Here is a 25,690-nt window from a genome sequence, read left to right on the forward strand (position 1 = left end):
GTGGAAGCGCACTAATCACCTGAGCTTTGTTGTCGGTGCAATAATATCAGTCAGCGATAGGCTACGAACTCGGGGTCCGTTCGCGCGCGTCTGAACGACTTCTGCATTTCATTTCCATTCCACAACACTACGACAACGCCGACAACTCCCAGTCATATGTTACGTGCGAACTACTAAAACATGTGGCGTTCTCTGCGTTTGCGTGGTTTCGTTCAATAATTTAGCTATCCGCCAAGTCAAAAGGGAAAATGAAAAAGAAAAAAAAAACGAAAGTGATCTTCACTGTCAAATGTCCATGAATAAACAGGGCAGCTCACGCACCTTTATTCCAAGCTGCGACACGAAATAGGGTTTTATGACCCCAAGATATAGTGTTATTTAGGACAAGAGACTAGTATCAAGCGTTGAAATTGTATAAAGCATTTAATATTCAGCAGCGCTCGTCCTTGCGTACTGTAACCAGTGCGGCTCTAACACAACCAGCGCAGTTTCCAGTGCGAACCAGCGCAGTGTAGCGAGAACCAGCGCCTGTGTATACAGCCCAAACCAGTGCGTCCCATCGTCATGGCAGTGGAAACAGCGCCTTTTCCAGTGTGACCCAGCTCTTATCCTGCGTTCTCACTGGTGTCCCAGTGAGTCCCAGCGAGCGCCAGCGTACCCAGTGCGACCCAGTGCCTAAAAACGCGCTGGTTTCACAATGGAAGACGGTGGTTTTGGCAATAGGGTTATTATGCCTCGAGGATGTGTCCTTTATGTTTACCGCAGGATGATAACTGGATGTGCACTGTGTGTTACCTGAGTGTACACTTGAGTGTACATATAGTTGACACAGAGTGCACACAACAACTGTCTGCATATATAATACAGGCAGATCTAGCTGTACTGTGTGACAGCCATTGATACACTCAGCAAAGTCATTCTAAGTAATAAATCTTTACTTGTCCTTTCATTTGCCCCCAGAAAACAACCCTTACTATAAATTTTGTAGGATGTGTCCTTTGTGTTTAAGGCGGGATGTTACCTAGGTGTGCACTTCAGTGCACACTTAGGTAACACAGAGCATTAATCTATATGGTGCGCTCTATGTTACCTACATGTGCACTTGAGTGCACATGTAGGTAACAGGATGTGCACAAATGAGCATCTTTTGCAAATAATACAGTTATATCTATCTGTAATGTGTGTTAGTCACTGGCAGATTCAAAGAAGAGGCACTGCTTGCCCCCCCTCACACTAGACATGTACCAACCGGCATTAATTGTGGCTATATTGTGCGGAAAATTGAGCATGCCATGAAATAGGATGGTGTATAGTGCCTTATGCCATGGATTCTCTTAATATATAAAGCATTTAATACTTTTTCAACCTGCTATTCTCCAGTAGCAAGTCACACGCAAAAATCTGAAGTAAAACCTAAATATGCAAGTAGAACCTAAATATGCAAGAATTTCATGAAAGTTCTGTGCCAGCTAGGCTATCAAATATAGTTGATTGAATGTTTAAGACGGTTCCCATAGCAGGTGTCTTTCATGTTCATCGCAGGAGATTGCTTTGATGATCCGTTTCGCCTGTAGTTTGTGAAATAACCTACTTAATTTATATATCTGGCTTATGCAAAAGTGTAGACATTAGGGCTTTTGCCATTGGAGATGATTGCAAGTTTGTAGTGTGTTTGCTGGCACAAGAGAATAACTTATTTCGCTGCTAGCACAGTGCAGTGTGCGACTTTTACCACACAGGCACTAGCACTTCTGGCAGTGAGAGCATTGTGGCTTCTACAATTTGTAAAATTTTGTGCCTTGTACCCTTCATGACATCACCTTTTCACTACAAGAAAGTGAACATTATGGCTTCTAGTTGTAATTATTATTATCACAGAAATATGAGCACTATGTTACCCATGTTACCAACAGGATGTTACCTGTGTGTGCACTCTATGTTACCTAGCTGTGTACTCCCTCGAGTGCCCATCCAGGTAACACAGAGTGCACCCAGTGATTATCATTTAACACATGCTACAGATAGATCATCTACCTCAAAGAAGTATTAATCACTGGCGTATCAAAGTAAAAAAAAAGGGGGGGGGCACCTGCGTCCCCCCTCCCTATCTATCTTGGCCGAATGGACGGCTACAATCCATCGACAGTACATACGTACATCAAAGCCTCATGCAGCGAATTATCTCTCACGACAAATTACAATTGCGCGTTGGCTGGAGACGCGGTGGCGCGACGCGCAGTGCTCGATGGCTTGCGCTACGTGAAACCGAAAAAAAGGCGGACCCAGGTACATCTCGAGGGGCATTCTGCCTTACTATTGGCTAAGCAGACTCGCAGTTTCCGCATTTCTGCAAACGACTTGTGAAATAGAGAATAGTTACCCTCGCTGCGATAACCAGTTCCGCATTGCTTCTGAAACGCGAATAGCTTTTATTAGCCGCGCGCATATTCGCTTACACTGACCATCATCTTCGGTAGTTTTCGTGCATTTTTTTTAATTCAATACAAATTGCGATTCGGCCACAGTGAGTGGAATATCAGCCCGCGTCCTCGTACTAAGGTACTTAATCTACTGCAGGTGGCCACGGCCGTACAACTACCGCGGAGTGTGCCATTAGACGTAAATGCTTCTTGAAACATTGTGTCAAAAGTTTATATTACAGATTGATTATTTTAACCTATAGTCCTCTTCTGTTGTGGGTCACGCTGTGTGTGTTGAGTATTCCCTGCTTGCCTATGTTGCGACTTCAGTGTCACGTTGAGTAAGGTAACTTGTTCCTCAAGCACGGTGAAGTTCTCCTCAATCTTCGGCAACCCAGGTGCGGAGACCTGAAACAGGAGCAATAAATCAGTGGGAAAGTGAATGAGAACTTCATCGCCTATTTAAGAAACATTTCTGCAATTACAAATATAATCATTACTACGGATAGAGTCGTGCTAAAGAAAAATTGCGGCTTGAAAGAAAACGTTGCCGCTTATATTTGAGTGCAGCACAGATCCGTATAGGAACCCAAAGCTCCCCTGCTGCCTTTCATATATATATATATATACAGGAAGTCGAGAGCTTCTATGAGGACGTGGAACCGGCGATGGGTAAAGTCAAAACAAACTACATTACACCGATGGGCGACTTCAATGCTAGTGGGGGAATATGGCATAGGCCCTAGGAATAGCAGGAGATCGTTATTAGTAGAGTTTGCAGAAAGGAATACTATGCCGATAATGAATACCTTTTCCGCAAGCGGGATAGCCCAATGTGGACGTGGAGGAGACCGAATGGCGAGACTAGAAATCAAATAGACTTCATACTCTGCGCTAACCCTGGCATCATACAAGATGTGGACTTGCTCAGCAAGGTGCGCTGCAGTGACCATAGGATGGTAAGAACTCGAATTATCCTAGACTTGAGAAGGGAAGGGAAGAAACTGGTAGATAAGAAGCCAATCAATGCGTTAGCGGTAAGAGGGAAAATAGAGGAATTCCGGACTAAACTACGGAACAGATATTGAACTTTAACTCAGGACGAGGACCTTAGTGTTGAAGCAATGAACGACAATCTTATGGACATCATTAAGGAGTGTGCAATAGAAGTTGGTGGTAACTCCGTTAGACAGGATACCAGTAAGCTATCGCAGGAGACGAAAGATTTGATCAAGACACGCCAATGTATGAAAGCCTCTAACCCTACAGCTAGAATAGAACTGGCAGAACTTTCCAAGTTAATCAACAAGCGTAAGCCAGCTGACATAAGGAAGTATAATATGGATAGAATTGAACATGCTCTCAGGAATGGAGGAAGCCTAAAAGCAGTGAAGAAGAAACTAGGAATAGGCAAGAATCAGATGTATGCGTTAAGAGACAAAGCCGGCAATATCATTACTAATATGGATGAGATTGTTCAAGTGGCTGAGGAGTTCTATAAAGATTTATACCGTACCAGTGGCACCCACGACCATAATGAAAGAGAGAATATTCTAGAGGAATTTGAAATCCCACAAGTATGCCGGAAGAAGTAAAGAAAGCCTGGGGAGCTATGCAAAGGGGGAAGGCAGCTGGGGAAGATCAGGTAACAGCAGATTTGTAGAAGGAAGGTGGGCAGATTGTTCTGGAAAAACTGGCCACTCTGTATACGCAATGCCTCCTAACCTCGAGCGTACCGGAATCTTGAAAGAACGTCAACATAATCCCAGTCCATAAGAAAGGCGACGCCAAAGACTTGAAAAATTACAGACCGATCAATTTACTGTCCATTGCCTACAAAGTATTTACTAAGGTATTCGCAAATAGAATCAGGAACACCTTGGACTTCTGTCAATCAAAGGACCAGGCAGCATTCCGCAAAGGCAACTCAACAATAGACCATATTCAAACTGTCAATAAGGTGACAGAGAAATGTGCGGAATATAACCAACCCTTATATATACTAAAGCAATGAAGCAGGCTATTTGGTGAACGTTCATGGTTATATTGCTCTTAGTTTTACACTGACGATAATAAATGAAGTACAGGACGTGCGTTACGTACGTCCACGTCCTATCCTTCAGGTAATATCGCAAGTGTAAAACTAAGCGCAATATAGCCATGAGCCTTATATATAGCTTTCATTGATTACGAGGGAGCGTTTGATTCAGTCGAAACCTCAGCAGTCACGGAGGCATTACGGAATCAGGGTGTAGACTAGCCGTATGTAAAAATACTCAAAGATATCTATGGCGCCTCCAAAGCCACCGTAGTCCTCCATAAAGAAAGCAACAAAATCACAATAAAGGAAGGCGTCAGGCAGGGAGATACGATTTTCCCAATGCTATTCACAGCGCGTTTACAGGACGTATTCAGAGACCTGGATTGGGAAGAATTGGGGATAAGAGTTCATGGAGAATAGCTCAGTAACTTGCGATTCGCTGATGATATTGCCTTGCTCAGTAACTCAGGGGACCAATTGCAATGCATGCTCACTAACCTGGAGAGGCAAAGCTGAAGGATGGCTCTAAAAATTAATCTGCAGAGCATCTTTAACAGTCTCGGAAGAGAACAGCAGTTTACGATAGGTAGCAAGGCACTGGAAGTGGGGTGGGAATACATCTACTTAGGGCCGGTAGTGAACGCGGATGCGGATCATGAAACTCAAATAATCAGAAGAAGAATGGGCTGGGGTGCGTTTGTCAGGCATTCTCAGATCATGAACAGCAAGATGCCATTATCCCCCAAGAGAAAAGTGCATAACAGCTGTGTCTTACCACTCCTCACATACGGGGCAGAAACCTGGAGGCTTACGGAAAGGATTCAACTTAAATTGAGGACGACGCGACGAGCTATGGAAAGAAGAATGATGGGTGTAACGTTAAGGGATAGGAAAAATTGGAGGACGTTTAAGCTTCGCCTTCAAGAGTGGAACGTGACAGCGTTCCCGTCGACCCGCCAAGGGGTATTGGGCTACGGCGCAGCGACTACGCGCCCCGCATCGGACGCGGTCAGTGTCGAGCAACGCAGCGTTCGGCGCGACAACGAAATGTGCGCCTGAGCAAGCGACGCACGCCTGAGCCTTAGAAACAGCTCGTTTCTAAGGTAACACCGCGTTCACTAGAGGCGCTTTTGTACCGCTTTGAAGCATCGAACTCGTGGCTTAGTGGTAACGTCTCCGTCTCACACTCCGGAGACCCTGGTTCGATTCCCACCCAGCCCATCTTGGAAGTTGCTTTTTATTTATGAAGTGCCTGCCGTGATTTATCGCTCACGGCCAACGCCGCGGACGCCGACGCCGACACCGGCGCCACCGGCTTTTCTGCGACAAGAGCTCCTTAACGCTATCGCGTTAAAAAAAAGCAGATTGGATGAGTGAGCAGATTGGAAAAAGAGCAGATTGGATGAGTGAACAAACGCGAGTTAATGACATCTTAGTTGAAATCAAGAAAAATAAGTGGGCATGGGCAGGGCATGTAATGAGAAGGGATGGTAACCGATGGTCATTAAGGGTTACGGTCTGGATTCCCAGGGAAGGGAAGCGTAGCAGGGGGCGGCAGAAAGTTATGTGGGTGGATGAGATTAAGAAGTTTGCAGGGACAACATGGCCACAATTAATACATGACCGGGGTAGTTGGCGAAGTATGGGAGAGGCCTTTGCCCTTCAGCGGGCGTAGCCAGGCTGATGATGATATTATATATATATATATATATATATATATATATATATATATAGCATGTGTCTGCCTGCATGTGTGCGCACGTGTATTGTTGAAGTAGTAAATGGTGTGGAATATTGTATAATCCGTGAGGAACAAAGGAAAGTACAATAAAATTTGCGCAGTGAAAGAAAACGAGAAGCATCCATCAACTTCAAATTAGTGCGCTACGAAAGAATTTCGCGGTACTGATCACGATGTGTAAAACCGAATATCCACATGCCTTGGGGTTAGGCTTACAAGCAGGATTTGTGTTATTCGGTTTCGATGGTGTATCAGAACATCCAGAAGATACGGAGGTAAAACGAGATGTTTCCCCTTCATTTCTTATTTTGTTCAATTCGATGCTGTTAAAGTTGTTTCAAGACTAAATAAAAGTTATCGATGCCTTTTATCGAAAGAGCGCACCTCTAGTGTGTAGCGGCCGGGCCGGAGTATCCTCCAGTATTCCCCTCTGGCCGATGTCTTGAAGTTAATTCTGCGGTTTGAGATCCGTAGAGACGCGTTGGCGACGGGAACGCCCTGGTCATCCTGGATGATGCCCCGTACTCCTGCTGAGTCAAATGAAAATAATAAAGCGTGGTGACCAAATAATAATTGAGATGGTCAACGTCACCAACGTTGTTACATGGACAGAATATTCAAGATACACAAGCAATATCGTTGTCAAAGTAGGACTTACTGTTACGCTGTTTGGTGTGACTTTCTAACCAGGTATATGGTAGTACCCGCAGTGGTGCCTTAGTGGTTATGATGTTAGGCTGCTAAGCACCAGGTCGCGGGATCCAATGCCGGCGATTGCGGCTGTATTTTGTATGGGGGGCCAAATTCGAAAGCACCCGTGTACTTCGATTTAGGTGCACGCCAAAGAACCCCAGGTGGTCCAAATTTCCGGAGTCGCCTACTACGGCATGCCTCATAATCAGAAAGTGGTTTTGGCACGTAAAACCCCATAATTCAATTAATTTAATGTGGTAGCACAAAATACGAGTGCATGCAACATTCGGTAACACAGAACTGCGTTTGTCCATCTCTGCTTTTTGTATGTTTCGGCCACAGTTCTTGCGCTACCATATACTCACAGTTATAATTAAGTTAAACTGTGAGGTTTAACGTCGCATAAAAACAGGCCGGCACAGTAGAGGGCTCCGAATTGCGTCCCAGCCTGCAATTTATTACCGTGCACCCAAACACTCCCGTAGCCCCGTAGCCGTAATATTGTCCGTAGCTGCCAAATGCAGTATAGCCAATGAGAGATAGCGATACGTTCCTAGTTAAACGGTGTCATTGCCATCCTTCTTGAGTCGTGAGGAGAAGTATGTCGCCAGGAATGCAATGAATATTGTAGTTATATAGGTACGGCTAAATGAGATTGGCATAATAATATTGCGCCGTTATGCGGCCACGTGCGAAACGTTTTAGTAATAAACCCAGTAAATATTTTGAGACTTGAGAGAATTACGTCGAAGAAGTAAATCAAGTGCTAAAATTATATAACGAATGACCCATAACTAATTATTCAATAAATATTACATTTGAGAAGGGAAGCAGACGTCCACGAGCTGAATTCAGAAATATTTTCGTTAGTAAGTGCTTTTTGCTGGTGCCTGACTGCCTTCACTGATAAGGTGTCCAGTATTACGATTGGCTTGCATCTGCTCTTAGAGAACAGCTTTAGTGCAGGAACGCTTTTGCGAATACCCGCTCGTATGTATATAAGTTGCACGATGTGAAAAGTGCTGTGCGATATATTGGTAACACTTTAATGTATTTAATTTAATTATGTTTTTTTAAATTGCTATGGGAAAAGGAGGGGCCGGCGCCAAATAAAGGCGACAACATCTCCTAAGTACCAAATAATAATAATAATAATAATAATAATAATAATAATAATAATAATAATAATAATAATAATAATAATAATACTTCAAGTTTTGATAGGCTGCGTAGGTGTGTTCACTGCCACATAGCATTTATCGTAAAAAAGTCACTGATATGCTGCTTACCGTTTATGTCTGTGAATGAAATATTTTAATGTATGTATCCATTTTAGATCTGAGTTAATATGAGAGCGGTATTAAAAATATGGGGTGTGCCTTAACAATGATTAAACCATAAACTCTTGAGAGAAAGTAGATTGCCTGGGCAAGGGAGTGGGCGAGGTGTTAGGTATCTTTTGGGTAACTTCTGCCGTTTTTTTTTCCTCATTTCCCGAACCGTCTTAATTTCTACGGAGACAAAAATAAAGAAAAAAAAGGAAGATGCAGTTTACTGCCCTTTCTCTTTTAAGTGCGGCATTGAGCTTGTTTTCATTATGCCGAAGTTCCTTCTTGACGCTTATGCTGTAGTACCCTTCCTAAAGAACATACAGAGATTGTAAGTAGGCTTTAGAGTTGGGCGGAGAAGCGGTTGGAGCCGGGAGCTCCAACTCTTCAACGGCACGTCGGAGCCAACGTTCTTGATCTAAAAACGTTGGTCACAGATGCTTATATTGCCACCCTAACCAGTATTTTCAATTATCTGTGGTAACCGGTCGCTTTCGGTCAGCGCTACTGTATGCCGGAACAAGTAAACTTAGGCTGAATTTTGGAAATCGTCGCAACAATTTCGCTTGCAGTACCGTTGGTTAATCGGGTCAGAACAAGAGTTCACTCTTCGTCGCGTTCATGTTCAAGAGCGCCAGCATGTGTCATTCTATAGCGCTAGGGATGCATTTTCCATAACACCTACAAAGCACATGTATGCAGCCTACCGCAAAAAAAAAATGTAAATGTCCAGTCCCAGTTGTCAGCAGTTGGCGCCTGGCGCTTACTCTCTCTTTGTGATAAGGTGTTCCCACATATCCGTGCTCTATTACCTTTTGCTTCATTCTTTTTCTTTCCTCTTTCATGTCCATCTCGATCCCCTTAGTCGCGTACTTGCGCAAGGCTTCTCCGGCCGAGTTTACCGAATTTCTCTTATCCGCGCTTTCTTTCTCCCTCTCTCTCACCGTCACTCTCTGGCAAGGGCCATACGAGCGCCAAACATAAAAGTAACAGATAAAGTAGAATAACTCGCCTTTGTGAACTTCACCCAAATAGGCGAGCAGGGATAGCCTGTTCTCCTGCCAGAAGCGGGCGAGTTCATGGCGGCGTGGGAACTTGCAGCAGGACACCTCCAGCGTAGCGTCCATGCAGCCTTCATATATGTAGTTGTAGTCCGCCATGCCGCCTGGGTGACATCAACCATAGCTTTTTTTTTTTTACTAACACGTGACCACTATTGCAACTCTGCGTCAGAAGATTTCACGGCCAGCGTTATAGCTGCCATACACGTCTCCGGTTACACGGTATTCCGCAAACGGTAACGTGTTTCCGTCATAGCTAAAGCTCTCGGTTTGTACGTATGAGCTCAATCATGGCATAGCCGCACACATCTGCCAACTGGTCTAAAAGTGCAAATATATACTGTGTCTCCCAGCTAACGTTAGCCAAGATGTTCAAAGAAAAAGAAAATTTGAAAAAGACGGTGCAAGAGAAATTAATAGATCCCACCGTGTCCACTCCACAAAGCTGTAACGACTGAACAACGCAGCTCTCACGATCGTATCTTGCATCATGTTATTTAAATCTTTTTCTTTTAGGTTGAACCGCTTGGATAACGTTAGCTTGGTTGGCCTATTTATATATAAACAGTGAATTACCATTTTTTCCTACTTAGTGCCACTTATCGCTTATACAAAACAACTCCTAAGCTATAAGTAAACTCTCGCATCGTGTTGTGTTCCTCACGTACTTTTCTGCTTCACGCTCAATCCAAGATGTGAATGCTTTGCAGGTGGCTCGCGATCTTGTAATTAAAATTGGTATGACTCTGCACAATGGTATATCGATGAACATCCATCACGGCCGTTCCATGTGCTTGGCTGGAACTTATTTGTGATGGTTGCTATATTACTAAAAGGAACGGTTGCCTCGGAGAGGCGCCTTACAACATGCAATGCCCCTTCGACAACTATATTCGCCTCCGTCCCTTCATCCTTTTCTTCCACCCGTCACCCCCCTTTGTTCACCGCCCCTTTGAAATCGTGTACTTCCTCGCGGGCCTTGTCTTCATACGTATCCGACAACTCTTCCTCCTTCGTTAAAAGCAGGAATGAAGAATAGCACGCACAACTCGAAAGTCTGAACATTAAATAATTCACAGGTGAGTCAGATTGGTCGTAGTTCTGTTCTGTCGCAGCCCTCAGCCACCCCGTGCAGCAGAAACACGCGCACTGTGCTTGAGTAGGTATAAGCAAAGTTAACACTGTGCGTGCTCTGCATTAGCACTCTTGCTGCTGCTTCGCGCAGTCTATGTCTCTGCCGCGGTAAGGCAGTGGTTACTGAGCACCGACTAGCCCGCTGTGCCCCCTGCGCACATTGCGTACCTGAGAAGGCATACCAGGCAGCCCCGTTCGTTGTGCCATTGGGAATGACCGACCGTCCGTGTGGGGAACATGCTACGCCTAGGTGCATGTTGGCGTGATTGAATGAGTAGACGCCGGAGATGTGCCGGAACACGTCGTCGTCTGGCGTCAGAGATGGCTGGCGATCCTTTTCAAAGCCTGAGAGAGAGAGAGAGAGAGGGACGTTACGATGTTGTCAAATGATTACGCATACAGCATGAGTAGTTGCAGAACAGGAGAAAAATGCGGTTCAATCGTGCGTGTAGTATTTCGGCCTGAATGTCAACTCGTATGGTTTGTAATGCATTTGTTGTGTCGACGGTGCAACTAACCGCGCTTGTTAATGGCGGGCTGTGCGTTCACGTTGCTTACCGTATAGCTGCAGGTTAAGCTCCCAACACTTGATCTGGTCTAATTTGAGCAGAGATAACTTTAACATGCAAGCGTGCGACTCGGGACAAGTACCCGTGCACGCCACATAATGAGGCCTCAAACGAACGAAGGGAGCTCGGTGACCCCTATAAGTTAGGGCGACCGTGAAGAAATTTCCAATAAGTGTTGTCACATATATGTGGCGGCGCCTACGTTACTGCGATAATAGGGGGTAGGGTTCGAAGTCGTGGGTTAGATTACTGGCCCCGGTGTCCGCATAGATGTGCGAGCGAAATGCGGAAACGCTCGCGTACTTGGATTTATGTGGTCGAAATAGAGGAGGGCGGAAACAGATCTCCGTTTATACCGATCCTCAACTTTGTGCTGCAGAATGCATCCTATGCAAGCAGCGTGACGCTGCTGCTTGCGACCTGCGTGGACGTCATGAATAATATGGAAAGAAGGAGTGTGCTGTAAGTGAGCGCCGACAAATCATCTTGGTATTTTGATGAAGACTCCTGATTTTCTCACTCATAGGGGTTCAAAAGGACTGGACAATAATTTACTAGTTATGTAATACTGTATACAGAATACAGAAACAGACGATATAAGCACTGTGGCTGCAACTGACGTTAAGTGACCAACAAAATGGAACTAGAAGTGTAGAAACCATAAGAGCAGGGGCAGCAAACCTATACAGCACAGTTGGTTCCACTCATCATCTTAGCGTAATAATTAAAATTTATTTTTCGATTGGTGGGCACGGAAGCGGGTCACGCTTATCCAGTTCATGTACCTCTTATGCAAAATAGAAAAAAGGAAGCCAGTGAGCTTTGTTGCGATTTAGATTGATTAAAACAAATGTAGCGTCAGAATTTGGGTGCATTATACAATCAGCGATCATAGGTCAGCCGCCCTTGCACTGTCACAACGTCTACATGGACGGGATATTCTTTCAGCGTTTCTTTGAATGCACTAACTCTACTAATTTCATAATGGATTTCTATTTATTTACTATAATAAATCCTGTTCTTCAAAAAATTTGAACTTACGTAAATGTTGCGGCCGATTCGCAGCGCCGGTAGGTCAGTGTGATGCTATACGAATGAGTAAGCATACTTTCTCAAGTTTTGGTCTTTCTGGAACCGAAAAAATTTCTCGAAACCTCCTAAACTTAGCATTTAGTTGCTTTGGAATTCAATGTATTCCTTTACAGATGAACAATTACCTACCTCAAAGTGGACGCTGTTAAAATCAATGCCGTCAAGGCGAGCAGGTCCGTAATTTCACGACAGCATTGCTAGCCATTTTTGTTTTTCTTAATATTCTTTTGCATATCTTACCTTTTTTTTATCCCGTTAAGACAGGCCGAGTTGCTATTGAAGGTTGCGTAATTTACTAATCAAACTTAGCGTAATATTCATCGGTAATACTTTTTACTACTGCCTTCTCATATAGAATACGCATTCGAAAAGGCAGTGACGCAACCCTCATCGACACATGATGTCACGCCAATCTTGGTAGCCGAAAGGTGCTTGTGAATAGCACATTACGTGGCGCTTGTAAATGCACCGCGCGTACTACCTACCCTGCATAAGGGGATTGGCGTAGTCGAAAGGGTAGTTTACAACCAGCGAGCCACCGTGAAGGTTGGCGGCGAGCACGAAGGGGATCTGCCGCGACCAGCGTCGAACTGCCGCTGTCTCGGGCTGCTCTTCCTCCATCTGCGTGTTGTAGCGGGTCGGAAAGTTGCGGTTCAGGTCCACGTCACGAGCGTTATGCCTGCGAATTCGTAAAAACACAGTCAGATTGGCTCAGTCGTGTTCATCATCATCATCGTCATCATCATCATCATCATCATCAGCCTGGTTACGCCCACTGCAGGGCAAAGGCCTCTCCCATACTTCTCCAACTACCCCGATCATGTACTAATTGTGCCCATGTTGTCCCTGCAAACTCCTTAATCTCATCCGCCCACCTAACTTTCTGCCGCCCTCTGCTACGCTTCCTTTCCCTTGGAATCCATTCCGTAACTCTTAATGACCATCGGTTTTCTTCCCTCCTCATCACGTGTCCTGCCCATGTCCCCCCCCCCATTTCTTTTTGTTGATTTCAACTAAGATATCATTAACTCGCGTTTGTTCCCTTACCCAATCTGCTCTTTTCTTATCTCTTAACGTTACATCTATCATTCTTCTTTCCATAGCTCGTTGCGTTGTCCTCAATTTAAGTAGAACCCTTTTCGTAAGCTCCAGGTTTCAGCCCCGTACGTGAGTACTGGTAAGACACAGCTGTTATAAACTATTCTCTTGAGGGATAATGGCAACCTGCTGTTCATGATCTGAGAATGCCTGCCAAACGCACCCCAGCCCATTCGTATTCTTTGATTATTTCAGTCTCATGATCCGGATCCGCAGTCACTACCTGTCCTAAGTAGATGAATTCCCTTATCACTTCCAGTGCCTCACTGCCTATCGTAAACTGCTGTTCTCTTCCGAGACTGTTAAACATTACTTTAGCTTTCTGCAGATTAGTTTTTAGACCCACCCTTCGCCTTTGCCTCTCCAGGTCAGTGAGCATGCATCGCAGTTGGTCCCCTGAGTTACTAAGCAAGGCAATATCATCAGCGAATCGCAAGTTACTAAGGTATTCTCCATTAATCCTTATCCCCAATTCTTCCCAATCTAGGTCTCTGAATACCTCCTGTAAACACACTGTGAATAGCATTGGAGAGATCGTATCTCCCTGCCTGACGCCTTTCTTTATGGGGATTTTGTTGCTTTCTTAATGGAGGACTGCGGTGGCTGTGGAGCCGCTATAGATATTTTTCAGTATTTTTACACGCGGCTCGTCTACAGCTTGATTCCGCAATGCCTCCATGACTGCTGAGCTTTCGACTGAATCAAACGCTCTCTCGTAGTCAATGAAAGCTATATATAAAGTTTGGTTATATTCCGCACATTTTTCTATCACCTGATTCATAGTGTGAATATGGTCTATTGTTGAGTAGCCTTTACGGAATCCTGCCTGATCCTTTGGTTGACGGAAGTTTAAGGTGTTCCTGATTCTATTTGCAATTACCTTAGTAAATACTTTGTAAGCAACGGCCAGTAAGCTGATCGGTCTATAATTTTTCAAGTCTTTGGCATCCTCTTTCTTATGGATTAGGATTATGTTAGCGTTTTTCCAAGATTCCGGTACGCTCGAAGTCATGAGGCATTGCGTATACAGAGTGGCCAGTTTCTCTAGCACAATCTGCCCACAATCCTTCAACAAATCTGCTGTTACCTGATCCTCCCCAGCTCCCTTCCCCATTTGCATAGCTCCCAAGGCTTTCCTTACTTCTACCGGCGTTACCTGTGGGATTTCGAATTCCTCTAGACTATTCTGTCTTCCATTTTCGTCGTGGGTGCCACTGGTACTGTATAAATCTCTATAGAACTCCTCAGCCATTTGAACTATTTCATCCATATTAGTAATGATATTGCCGGCTTTGTCTCTTAACGAATACATCTGATTCTTGCCAATTCCTATTTTCTTCTTCACTGCTTTTAGGATTCCTGCGTTCCTGAGAGCACATTCAATTCTATGCATATTAAGCTTCCTTATGTCAGCTGTCTTACGCTTGTTAATTAACTTGGAAAGTTCTGCCAGTTCTATTCTAGCTGTATGGTTAGCGGCTTTCATACATTGCCGTTTCTTGATCAGATCTTTCGTCTCCTGCGATAGCTTACTGGTATCCTGTCTAACGGAGTCACCACCGACTTCTATTGCACAGTCCTTAATGATGCCCACAAGATTGTCGTTGATTGTTTCAACACTAAGGTCCTCTTCCTGAGTAAAAGCCGAATACCTGTTCTGTAGCTTGATCTGGAATTCCTCTATTTTCGCTCTCCCCGCTAACTCATTGATGGACTGCTTATGTACCAGTTTCTTCCGTTCCCTCCTCAGGTCTAGGCTAATTCGTGTTCTTACCATTCTATGGTCACTGCAGCGCACCTTGCTGAGCAAGTCCACATCTAGTATGATGCCAGGGTTAGCGCAGAGTATGAAGTCTATTTCATTTCTAGTCTCGCCATTCGGGCTCCTCCACGTGCACTTTCGGCTATCCCGCTTGCGGAAGAAGGTATTCATTATCCGCTTATTATTCTGTTCTGCAAACTCTCCTAATAACTCTTCCCTGCTATTCCTAGTGCCTATGCCATATTCCCCCACTGCCTTGTCTCCCAGCCTGCTTTTTGCGTACCTTGGAATTGAAGTCGCCCATCAGTATAGTGTACTTAGTTTGGCTTTACCCATCGCCGATTCCACGTCCTCATAGAAGCTTTCGCCTTCCTGTTCATCATGACTCGATATAGGGGCGTAGACCTGTACAACCTTCATTTTGTACCTCTTATTAAGTTTCACAACAAGAACTTCCACCCTCTCGTTAATGCTATAGAATTCCTGTATGTTACCAGCTATATTCTTATTAATCAGGAATCCGACTCCTAGTTCTCGTCTCTCCGCTAAGCCCCGGTAGCACAGGACGTGCCCGCTTTTTAGCACTGTATATGCTTCTTTTGGCCTCCTAACTTCACTGAGCCCTATTATATCCTATTTACTGCCCTCTAATTCCTCCAATAGCATTGCTAGACTCGCCTCACTAGGTAACGTTCTAGCGTTAAACGTTGTCAGGTTCATATTCCAATCGTGTTCAGCGTTACACTAACGTCACTGCAAACTTGTTCCGTCTTCCTCCGGTGCCGTAGCTAAGCGCTGTAGCTAATCGCTCTCGCCACCACCACATGCACGGACGCAGCGGTTATATTCACCGACTGTCAGGCCGCCTGCAGAAACTTCTTGAGGGGCCGCATCTCGGCCGATGCGCTCAAGATACTAAAAAGACGAACCACTCCGCTCCCGTACACCTGCGTAACGTGGGTACCCGGACACGAGGGACTAGAGGGGAACGAAGCGGCCCACGCCGCTGCCCGCGAGCATGTCAGCCGGGCTCCCCTCTCCCCACGCGCTCTCGGACCCGCTACAGAAGAGGCGGAGGCCGTACCAACCAACTATTCGGCCATATTGCAACATTACAGGCTCGAGCGTCGAGTGTACCCTCCACTGCACCCTAAACTCGACAGAGAATAAAGCCTGATCCTTAGACGCCTGCAAAGTGATACGTACACGCACGGAACGACAATGCATCACCTCTACCCGTCGCTCCACGGCTACCTCTGCCCAGTTTGCAACGCACCCGACACTCTGGCACACTTGCTCCTGGAATGCCTGTGGCAGGAAGGCAGCGAAATGCAACCAGAAACGCACGCAAAACGAGCAATAGAAGCAAATGACCTATTCGAAACGTGGGAGGCCAAGCTAACCCTCGGGGACCTGAAAAACCAACAACTCGTCTCCAGGGCCAAGAGGGCAGTCGAAGCCAGATGGTTCCTGAACTAAGGAGCCTTCCCACCTTAGGGTGACACCCAGCCTCGCTCGGGACACTGTTTCGTTTAATAAACGTTTCTCTCTCTCTCTCATGACAGCAAGATTGCGCCTTCACGAGCTCTATCGCCCCGCATACCTGCGTGAACATTTCTTCCAGAGACCCAGACATTCCATGGCAAAACTTCTTTCGCACGCCGAGATCACCCTTACAAAATGAAATGTGCTTATTGCAGAACACGTCAGAACGTTGCAGTGTCAGTTATTCCACACAATAAAAGTTAATGAAATAGTCTGCCCCCATAAGTGGCCACTAATCCTGACGTCACAAAACTACAAGAACTAATGCCTACAATGAACGAAACGTTATAATACAACCTCTCACAAAATCATTCTTCAAAGTTTCGCTTTGCGCTTTGCCATCGCATGCATAATTGAGTTCTTACTTATAATTATTTCACTTTCTTATTCGGCATGTTTTGTTATCATTTCACGTTTTACGTTGATTCTGTTATAGAGAGTATTGGTTGTAGGTTTCCCATACTACAGTATATCCCAACCAGCATTTTTTATATCGTGATACGAATTACATATGGACGCTCCAGGCAAATTGTCGCCATTTCTATCTAGCAAGCGCGATAAGGTCCTAGGTGTCACCCGCACGCCGTATGCTGTGAATCGCGGGCGAGGCGATCGTGGGGAAGGTGAGCGTGCGTCCCTTCTTCTAGCCCAGCCGTGTGCAGCCATAACGTGGAGCCCTCTGCGATGGGTGTTTAGGATTGGCCAATCCGCGACTGCTGGCGGCGGGCATGTACGCTGTGCCTGCGCGCGCGTGGTGCTTCGGGTCTCGTGTAATCTCCTTTTTTTGGGGAGACTTTGAAGGGAGAGGCAGCAGTGGCGTTCGCTCCCCTTCGTTCGCGCTTTTCATCACGCCAGTATTGTGACAGCGAGTGTTCGCGCTCCTCGAGTAGGATCTGTTCATGTTTGCCTGCGCGTGCGTGACACCATGCTTGATAATTTGATTAGTGAGCAAATGTTTACTGCAAATTACGTTACCAATAAAGATATGAACCTTGCTTGGCGCAGTTGTCTAATACTTTGCTTTCGCTATACGATGCTTGGCCTTTCGATAAAAACTGCGGTATTGTTTTTTTTTACTCTTCGGTGTATATAGTGCGCAAATGTACCTTGAAGTTTCACCTCATTGCTGGTTGTTTTTAGTCACTCCGGACACTTTGTAATGAATATTTTAATGTATGTGTTTGTTAAGCTATGCTGTTTGGCTTTACGCTAATATTTGTAAAATTGTGTGTTTTATGTGGTAAATGATACGAGGGTTCGCCCACCTCTTCCAATTTAATTCCCTTATCTGAGTGGTTCAACGCGTATTTTTAGCTAACCAACTAAATAAATAAACGCATAAATAAATAAAATATATCGTGTTAAGAAACACGTGAGCTTATAATTTCGCCTGGGAGCGCAGGCGTTGGGTAATGTAGTGGTTGCAGTTCCGTCTACAATGTGAAACTGTACAGCTCTAATCAAAAGAGAAGGCATCCGTTGGGTATACTGCAGAACTGCAGGAGACCAACGTTGGGGGACGTTATCGGCCAGGCGAATAAAAGAACGTCATTAGAGCAGAAAAGAACGCAAGCACTATTTACTATTTACTTCTCGCACAGTTAGTTTCAAAAAACACTCACTTCTGCACGCAAACAGCCTCGCATATAATTCTCACATCCTCCCCCCCCCCCCCCCCCGCAAAAACATGCTCGCTATCCTTATGCTCTTGTTTCTTTTGCCACTCAAACGTGCGAACGGCTGCGTGAATACACGTCATGCTTCAGATTCAGACGCGCGCTGGTATATATTATTTCGTACCTAAATTAAGAAAAGTAAAAGATCGAGAATTGTTTTTTTCTTTAGCTACATTCGAGTGGGAGCCGGAGGGGGAGGGGGGCTAATAACGGGAAAACAATGCGCAGGCACTCTCAATAGCACAAGGAGTAATAATGGCGGAGAAAAAGTCGTACGCTGTGTACGGCAGCTTTATTGTCATGGCACCAGCAATGCGACTTAATTTACGTGTTAAGTGAAAGCATCCATAGCGCAATAGTTTGGGGCCACCTGTGGGCAATTTTGTTTCTCGTTAATGCAGCTACTGCCGAGAAATTTGAACAGGAGGTCGGTCGGCACAATGACACAGCTCGCGAAGCTAACGCTACAGGAAAGCAGTGTGGCACCCCCGAAAGCGTTTTATGCTCATGCCTTTAAGTTAAATATTTTACTCTCCTAGTACGCAGTCGTTCAGTGTCGAGTTACGCTTTGTACCAGGTTACTTATATATGTACGCAATAAAACGGACTAAATACTTGAAAGACTCTTGTGGTGGATATCATAATTATGTCCTATCACTTTGGCAACTTGAAGAGGCGGACACTAAAACTTGTAAAACTAATAGCAGAGTGATGTTGATTATTTAAGAAAATCTCACTATTTTGTAGATAATCAAATTACTGCTCCTGTAACAATTGCGGAACTAAAGCCGAGCTGTAATGAAGCAATATTCATTTACCAGTAATTCAGTACTCAGAACTAGATACACGAAATACGCCTTCAAAATCTGTGGCGAAATGTGTTGATGTTCCAGTTAACGCTTATCGACACACCATTTTGCAGAGTACTGCTATCTCAATGCGCACGGTGGGCTAGAGTGGGTAATTAGTGATTGGAGGCCATGAAGAAACTCAGACGCTGCACATTCATGACACGTACCGTCCTCGGGGGCCCCAGCAGCTGCCCTCGTAGGCGACCTCGTATCCATCGGGGTTCATGCTGGGCATGATATGAATACGCGTGCTGTCCACCAGGTTGTGCACGTACGGGTCCACGTTGTACTGAGTCAGCAGGTGCGAGATCAGGTACACCATCAGCTGGCGGCCCACCGTCTGCGCAATCGGGTGCATATTAAAGCAGTTGCCCTTGTCAGTACCGTAGGCGCAAACTGCCTCATCGATGGGAGCTTAAAGCTCTATCGGGTTCCTAAGACATGCTCGCAATATCTGTGGCTATTTACGAGTAGCATCGCTTTCCGACAGGTCCATTTCAAGATGAGCTGAATAATTGCTAGCTGCAGAGAGAGTGTGTGTGTGTGTGAGAGAGAGAGAGAGAAGCGAAGTAGAAAACGTAAGGAGGTTAACCAAGGACGTGCCCGATTGGCTACCCTACACTTGGGAATGGGGAAAGGTGAAGAAAAGAAAGAGAGGAAAGAAAAAATAATAAAGAGTGAGACATTACAAGCTCACTCGCAGATGCATGTCCGCTATCACAAGCGCTAGTACAGTCAACTAGCCTTCGGAAAACGCAGATCTGTTGTGGCCTTTTACATTCAAGAATACATAAGCCATGGTCTCAGGATATTTTCCACTGAAAGCACTTTATTATCTAACAGGCTGAGTCTAGCTTGTGGAGCACGTTGTTGAGCGTCAAAGGGTGGACAGTGACAAAATAAATGCTCTAGAGTCTCGTCGCGCCCATACAAATTGCATGTCGCACTGTTGGCAGGGGAGAAGTACGCTAGTTAGCTGCTCAAGCCCAGTGTCATGATTTTTCACGTGGAATAGTACTTGTGTAGGTTGCGGCATCTAGGAGGCTGTAACGTCATGTTGTCAAGTGATGCCTTTTGCAGGAGTGCCACACAACGCTGGGTGTTGTATAAAGCAGATGTAATCATTCCCGAAAGCAGTATAAGATAATGTGACACTCAGTGGCGTACATGAAGACGCGACATTTCAGTGAATGTAAGAGTAGTCGGGTTTAGTATAGGCCAGCACTTCGCAGGTAAAATGCAGTGTGTCCAGGTCCATTTGTGGACTTTATTTTACTATTTTTAGCCAACTGTGCTCTAGATTGACGGAAAGTATGCGATTTGTTGTCATCTTACAACGTTGTTATTATTATGGCTGTTACGGGGGAAAATGGTAGCTGTCCCCATGAGGAGTGACTAAGTCTATGTCATTTTAATTTCCATTTAAAAAGCCGGTGCGGTTTGCAAGAAGGCTCCGAATGTTAAGAAAGACCAAATATAATTTAACGTCTGGGTTTCCACCTGCCATAATCACGATTTGGTTAGGAGGGATGCCCACGGTGGCGGACCGCCTACTAATTTTCACAGCCTGGGGTTATTTAACGTGCAAACAAGTTTACGTACACGAGAGTTCATGCATTTTGTCCCCATCGAAATGCGGACGCTGCGGCCGGGATGGGACTAGTGACCCCGAGCTCAGGAGGGCGCCGTAGCCACTGGGCTAACCGTGACAGGTTGCGAATAAAGACCATGGCTGTGCCTTGAAGCCAAGGCGAGACTAAAGAGAGTAGAGAATAGTAGACATGAGTGCTGACAGGAATATTGAAATCGAATGCCTGCACTTGACCTCCATGTAGTTTGAATTGCATCTTCAGTGTCCCTATAGCAAAGTGCATGCTGTTCTATATGCGAAGCTCACTGCTTTGCGGTTGCATGTGCTCTGCTTACTCGGCTCTCTGCAGTAACGTCAAAGGTTGGGCTAGCTGGTTCTACTTTTGGGACTGGGACAACATTGAAGGCCGCTACTGAAGCATCAGGCCGGTTATTCTGCCTGTCTTCATTCCAAGTCACGCTGTTACATTTTAAATCAGACGTGCTGCAGGCTTAAACTAGCTGCGGCAGCTTCTGGAATATGACAGCTTCTGGCTTATAACAGCTGCGCTGGACAAGAGAAGGCGATGAACAAGCAAGGAGACCGAGATGACCACAAGCCGTCTTAGTAACTACAAACTACAAGAGATGGCTGCTTGTGTCTCCAGTAGTTATCAGTCGTCTACAGAAAAACATTAGGTTCGCGGTTTGCATATTGTCCTGGGGTGTATTAAGCTTACACACAGCGTTGCGGTCATCAGACACAGCCTATGCTTGGCCACTGGTTGCTCATTGTATTTTCAAGACTCTTGTACGTAAGCTTGACCGACTTTTCAGTACACTATCATGAAGGCAGACCACCCAGAGAAGTTTCAGTTGTCTCTCAATTATTTTGTGTTGTCTTCTGTCGTTTACTTGCTATAGCTATAAGCGATCAGAGAAATCAGCCTTCCTGGGCGTGCTATAGCAGCCGCTAAAACTTCTATTTTGCTCGCGCTTTGTTTGCTACGCAATTAACAAAACGTCGCAGCTTTGCCCTGCAAGCGAAGCATCAATTGCCATAGCAAATTAGTATACAGCTATAATAATAAGGATAGTAGTTTATCTGCTCTATAAATTTGTAAAGAGTTGCTTACTGACTAAATTGACTAGCATGGTGCCACGCATCCACAAGCAAACATGAAAGCCTCTCCCTCGATGACTTCGCATACCCGCTGTCAAAATACTGGAGTGAGAAAGCGTGGCAACAGCAGCGAGCGTGCTGCCTTTCGTGCTGCCTCTCGCTTCAATGTGAACTAAGCAACGAGAACTGAGCGCATACGAAGCTATCATAAATCGGCGCACTCTGTCCCCGTCGCAGATCGCTTTCAAGATAGGGCCCGCGCGGCCGCGCTATACGCAGCCGCCGCCGGTGTAGAACGCCCCTCCTTCCCCTTCGCGTGGCACCTTGCGTGTGACAGACTATGGCGTACTTCCTCCCTGCTTTCCTCCCTTGCGCGTGAAAGATTGAGCCACCATCGTCGGCTCAAGCTCGTACGCTTCCGCTCACACATACAGCATAGGGCGCGCGGTGTCGATGTTGTAGCCCTTGTACTTTACACAGAACCTCACGGCGACGACGATGGCGGAAATGCGCCTAGATTGTCCATATAATTACCATCGCAATAATAGAAAACAAAGAAAATGCACGTAACACGAATGTCGATGGACACGCGAGACGAATTCTTCATGAGCGAGCTGACTAGACTTTTCCTACAGAAACAATGAGGTGGCAAGGCTTGTTGCTAGTTCCTGCAGCCGTTGACCAAATTTCCCATGGCACATTTAGGCTTATACGTGCCTTACAACGTCCTCCTCGCTACCTACGCCTAGCAGAAATCGAGTTCCTCTCTCAACGCGGTTAGTTTACTTCACACCAAAGCAGACATTAATTCACAGCAACAAGTGTTCATCTAATACAATGAACGTTAAAGTTTGATCTAGATGAGAGTAATAAGCCCAGTATGATTTGAAAAGAAAAAGACGGCGTAATTCTGGTAAGAAATAACGGAGAGTTTCATACAACCAAGCGCTGCTGACAGACGACGAATCAAAGAAAGCATAGGGCAAACAGTTTTTTTAATAACATGTAGGATAAGGAAGAGAGAAATGGAGTCGGCTTGCCGTAGGCGGGAAACGAATGCACACTTTTCACGTTACGCTTGCGATGCTCTCTCAGTTGGGCTACTGAGGCGGCTATCGTCCCGTTCACTTTCTTGAATAATTATGTAGGTAGATGGTACCAGGTCTGTCCTAAATATTCGTGCAGTACGTTTATAAACAATTTCTTTCACTAGCTTTAGGATACGTCAATGGGGGCACTGTCATAATACCCTCCATTAGACACAACGATCGCGTTCCACCTCTTGTCCCATTGCGAGAGTCACTCTTTCTCCCCTGTTGAGCGCTTCAGAAGCGATGACGTTTCTTTCTGTCGCATCCCCGAAATGCCCCCTCCGAAGCATCTGTTTGCATTTGAAGAAAAAAGAATATTAACAGATAGATGACAACCTGACAAGAAGTACATCAGACAGCGACGCTATATAATAGGGGTTTCGCACCCGTTGGAAGTACTAGGCATCTGTTTGGTGGCACACGGACTCTCTCGAACGCAGCAGCCGTTGAGAGAGAAATAAAAATTGCTGATTACTTTATAAAAGAAAAGACGCACGATAGGTATTTTCTGTTTGAATGATGTAAACAACTTGTAATTTCTAAGCATTAATCCGCCCGTGGCACAGAAAGTTTGGGAACTATGACAGGAGCGTTACGTCGCATTTATATTTGATATCGCACGTCGTCGCTTCCCCCGGAAAAAAAAGAAACCTTGCTTGACTCCCATCAACAACTGCGCTATATGCAAATAAATCATGAGTCATCCCACTCTGTGAAGGTGGATGACCGGCGAACCTGTTTAGCATGCGACACATAGGTGACACAGAATTTTGAACATAGGTAGCACTCATTCACTGTGATTTTATATACATTCGCGTAGACGACGGGCGTGCCACCTCGAGGAGCCAGAGGATTCTAGACACGCGTGACGTTTTGGCGGGACGGCGACCACGGGAGAGCGGAAGGAAAGGAGATGCACAAGCGCTAGAATTCTGACAAAGAGAGGGCGGTGCGAACGTAGACGTGGCCGACACAGGTCAAAGTGTAGTATCTGTTCTTTTCAGCTTAATATCTGATACGGATTGTATTTGGATCCAAGATATTAAACTTATTTTTGCAAGTTGGGGCAGTGCCTGAAGCCTGCTTTACCTCAGCCGCGGGTTGGCCCGGTATTGCACTATCTTCTGGATCAGCCCGCGGTTTGTTGGTCTACGGACATCGATCTGCTGGAAATTAGCCATACAAAGTTTCGCTGTAAAAGCAAAAGTCACAGAGGGCTAAATTCCGCAGGCAGGGAGGGTCTTCCAACAAACTTATAGAACTGCGTCAATTACGTCGCAAGAACTCACGCACTATCATTGCAGAGTGCCCAAGGAATCATGGCGGAAAATCTAGCGCCCCTCTATAGACAAATCATATCAGACGGTGTGTGCGGCCTATCAAACGCTTCAGGGCATTCACATAAATATATCCATTGACGGCTTGAACTTCAGACGCAAATTCGTCACAATAAATTGCAGACGCAAAACGCAATCAACATGACTTTTATTATTTTGTGCTTCTACAGTTCTTTTTGCCTTGGCTTATTCTTCTTTTTCAATTCCTTGCCTTGTGACTTGAACTCGGTGTCTGATTCTCAATTTCAAGTATTCATCGCTGTCGCCTGCAGCTTTCCGGTCAGTGCATAATTCTTTTCGTCGCAACGTTTGCTCAGGAGTCAGCAGCTTTGGCACCATCTTGGCGCAAACTTTCACATTTCGAAATTTTCAGTCAGAATCCGGTGAATAAACGACTTTGCCAAAGCAATAAGGTGTGTATTCATAAAAGTCATTTGGCGGCTACTTGGCACAAAAACGATCAATGGTTTAATCTTCGAACGAGCCGGGGAGGCGTCCAGATCTTGCATCATCCTGGGGGTCTTCCCTGCTTTCCCGAAAACTCTCGACATCTTAAGCAAAGTTCTTTCCTATAGGGCATTACTTCAACTTGTCTTTGAAATATTTGATGAATTCCTGCACTGTGCTTGCACAAATTCACATGACGTTTGGTACTGATCCTTTGCTTAGTATATTCACCGATCTTGATTTCGGCATACTAAATGTTTGCTGCGCAAACGATCACGCTTAAAATTCTGATTTGCTGGCTGGTGCTACAGCTGTCCGACTTGTGTTAAATGAAATCTTAGAGCGAAGCTGTATAGGGATAGCCGATTCGTCCGTCCGTCCCTTCACCTGTCGGTCGCCTGTACGCCGAAAACTACTCCGACGTTACCCCATGCGCATACGCGAAAAAAAAAGAGCGAAACAGCGCCAACACCACCTAGCTAGCACATGACCTGTTTACTCCTGTCCATGACCTTGCCCGAAATTTCCATTGACAAGGCTGGCGTGATGAAATTGGTGGCGTGAAAATCACTGTTGCCTTGTCACATATAAGAGGGAAGATGAAATAAAATGGTAGACGAAGAAAGGTTTCCAGAAGACGACGAGGATGGCGTTAAGAATGACGTGGATTAACCGAAGACGAAAGAAGATAAAGAAGAAGTTTCCAGTGAGGTGACAAGAGATGATTGCTGGAGAAGTATCCGGTGAGATGGAAAGCGACGATTGGTGGAGAAGAGAAGAAGACGAAGAGAAGGATTACGTGGACTAACAAGAAGGCTATAAAAGGGCGAGGAAGGGCGAGACACAGGGGGAGAAGAAAGCAGCGGAGACTCGGCGGGTGAGGGACGGTTCGACTGGAAGAGAGCGACGCCGGCTACTGCTTCGGCGTGCTCGTGTTCTACGGCTTTGCACCGCAGACTTTCTGCCGTTCCTGAGCCCGTTCCGGGGAGTCCACGGAGGACGCCACCACCTGCTACGGCCAGGGGTGTCTCTACCGCTGTCACCACTCTTCCGGGTGGTGCCCCAACGCCAGCATCATCGGCCACACCTCCACGGGCGCTCGGACCGGGAGC

At 45.6% G+C, this 25,690-nt stretch overlaps 1 protein-coding gene and 1 pseudogene across 1 annotated transcript in view; one reads left to right on the top strand and one right to left on the bottom strand.

The window, feature by feature from the left end:
* Nucleotides 1-2,672: 2,672 nt before the first annotated feature.
* The window catches only part of LOC142566086 (carboxypeptidase M-like), a 31,915-nt gene continuing 8,897 nt past the window's right edge, over nucleotides 2,673-25,690 (bottom strand). The window contains exons 3-8 of the mRNA XM_075678600.1: nucleotides 19,179-19,351; nucleotides 12,565-12,758; nucleotides 10,587-10,763; nucleotides 9,236-9,388; nucleotides 6,587-6,729; nucleotides 2,673-2,828 (exon numbers count right to left, since the gene is read on the bottom strand). Coding sequence (XP_075534715.1) covers nucleotides 2,673-2,828; nucleotides 6,587-6,729; nucleotides 9,236-9,388; nucleotides 10,587-10,763; nucleotides 12,565-12,758; nucleotides 19,179-19,351 — 996 coding nt within the window. The remainder of the gene's footprint in view (nucleotides 2,829-6,586; nucleotides 6,730-9,235; nucleotides 9,389-10,586; nucleotides 10,764-12,564; nucleotides 12,759-19,178; nucleotides 19,352-25,690) is intronic.
* On the top strand, nucleotides 23,765-23,937 carry LOC142568369 (U2 spliceosomal RNA; annotated as a pseudogene).

Source organism: Dermacentor variabilis, chromosome 1 (assembly GCF_050947875.1).
Source record: "Dermacentor variabilis isolate Ectoservices chromosome 1, ASM5094787v1, whole genome shotgun sequence".
Lineage (NCBI taxonomy): Eukaryota > Metazoa > Arthropoda > Arachnida > Ixodida > Ixodidae > Dermacentor > Dermacentor variabilis.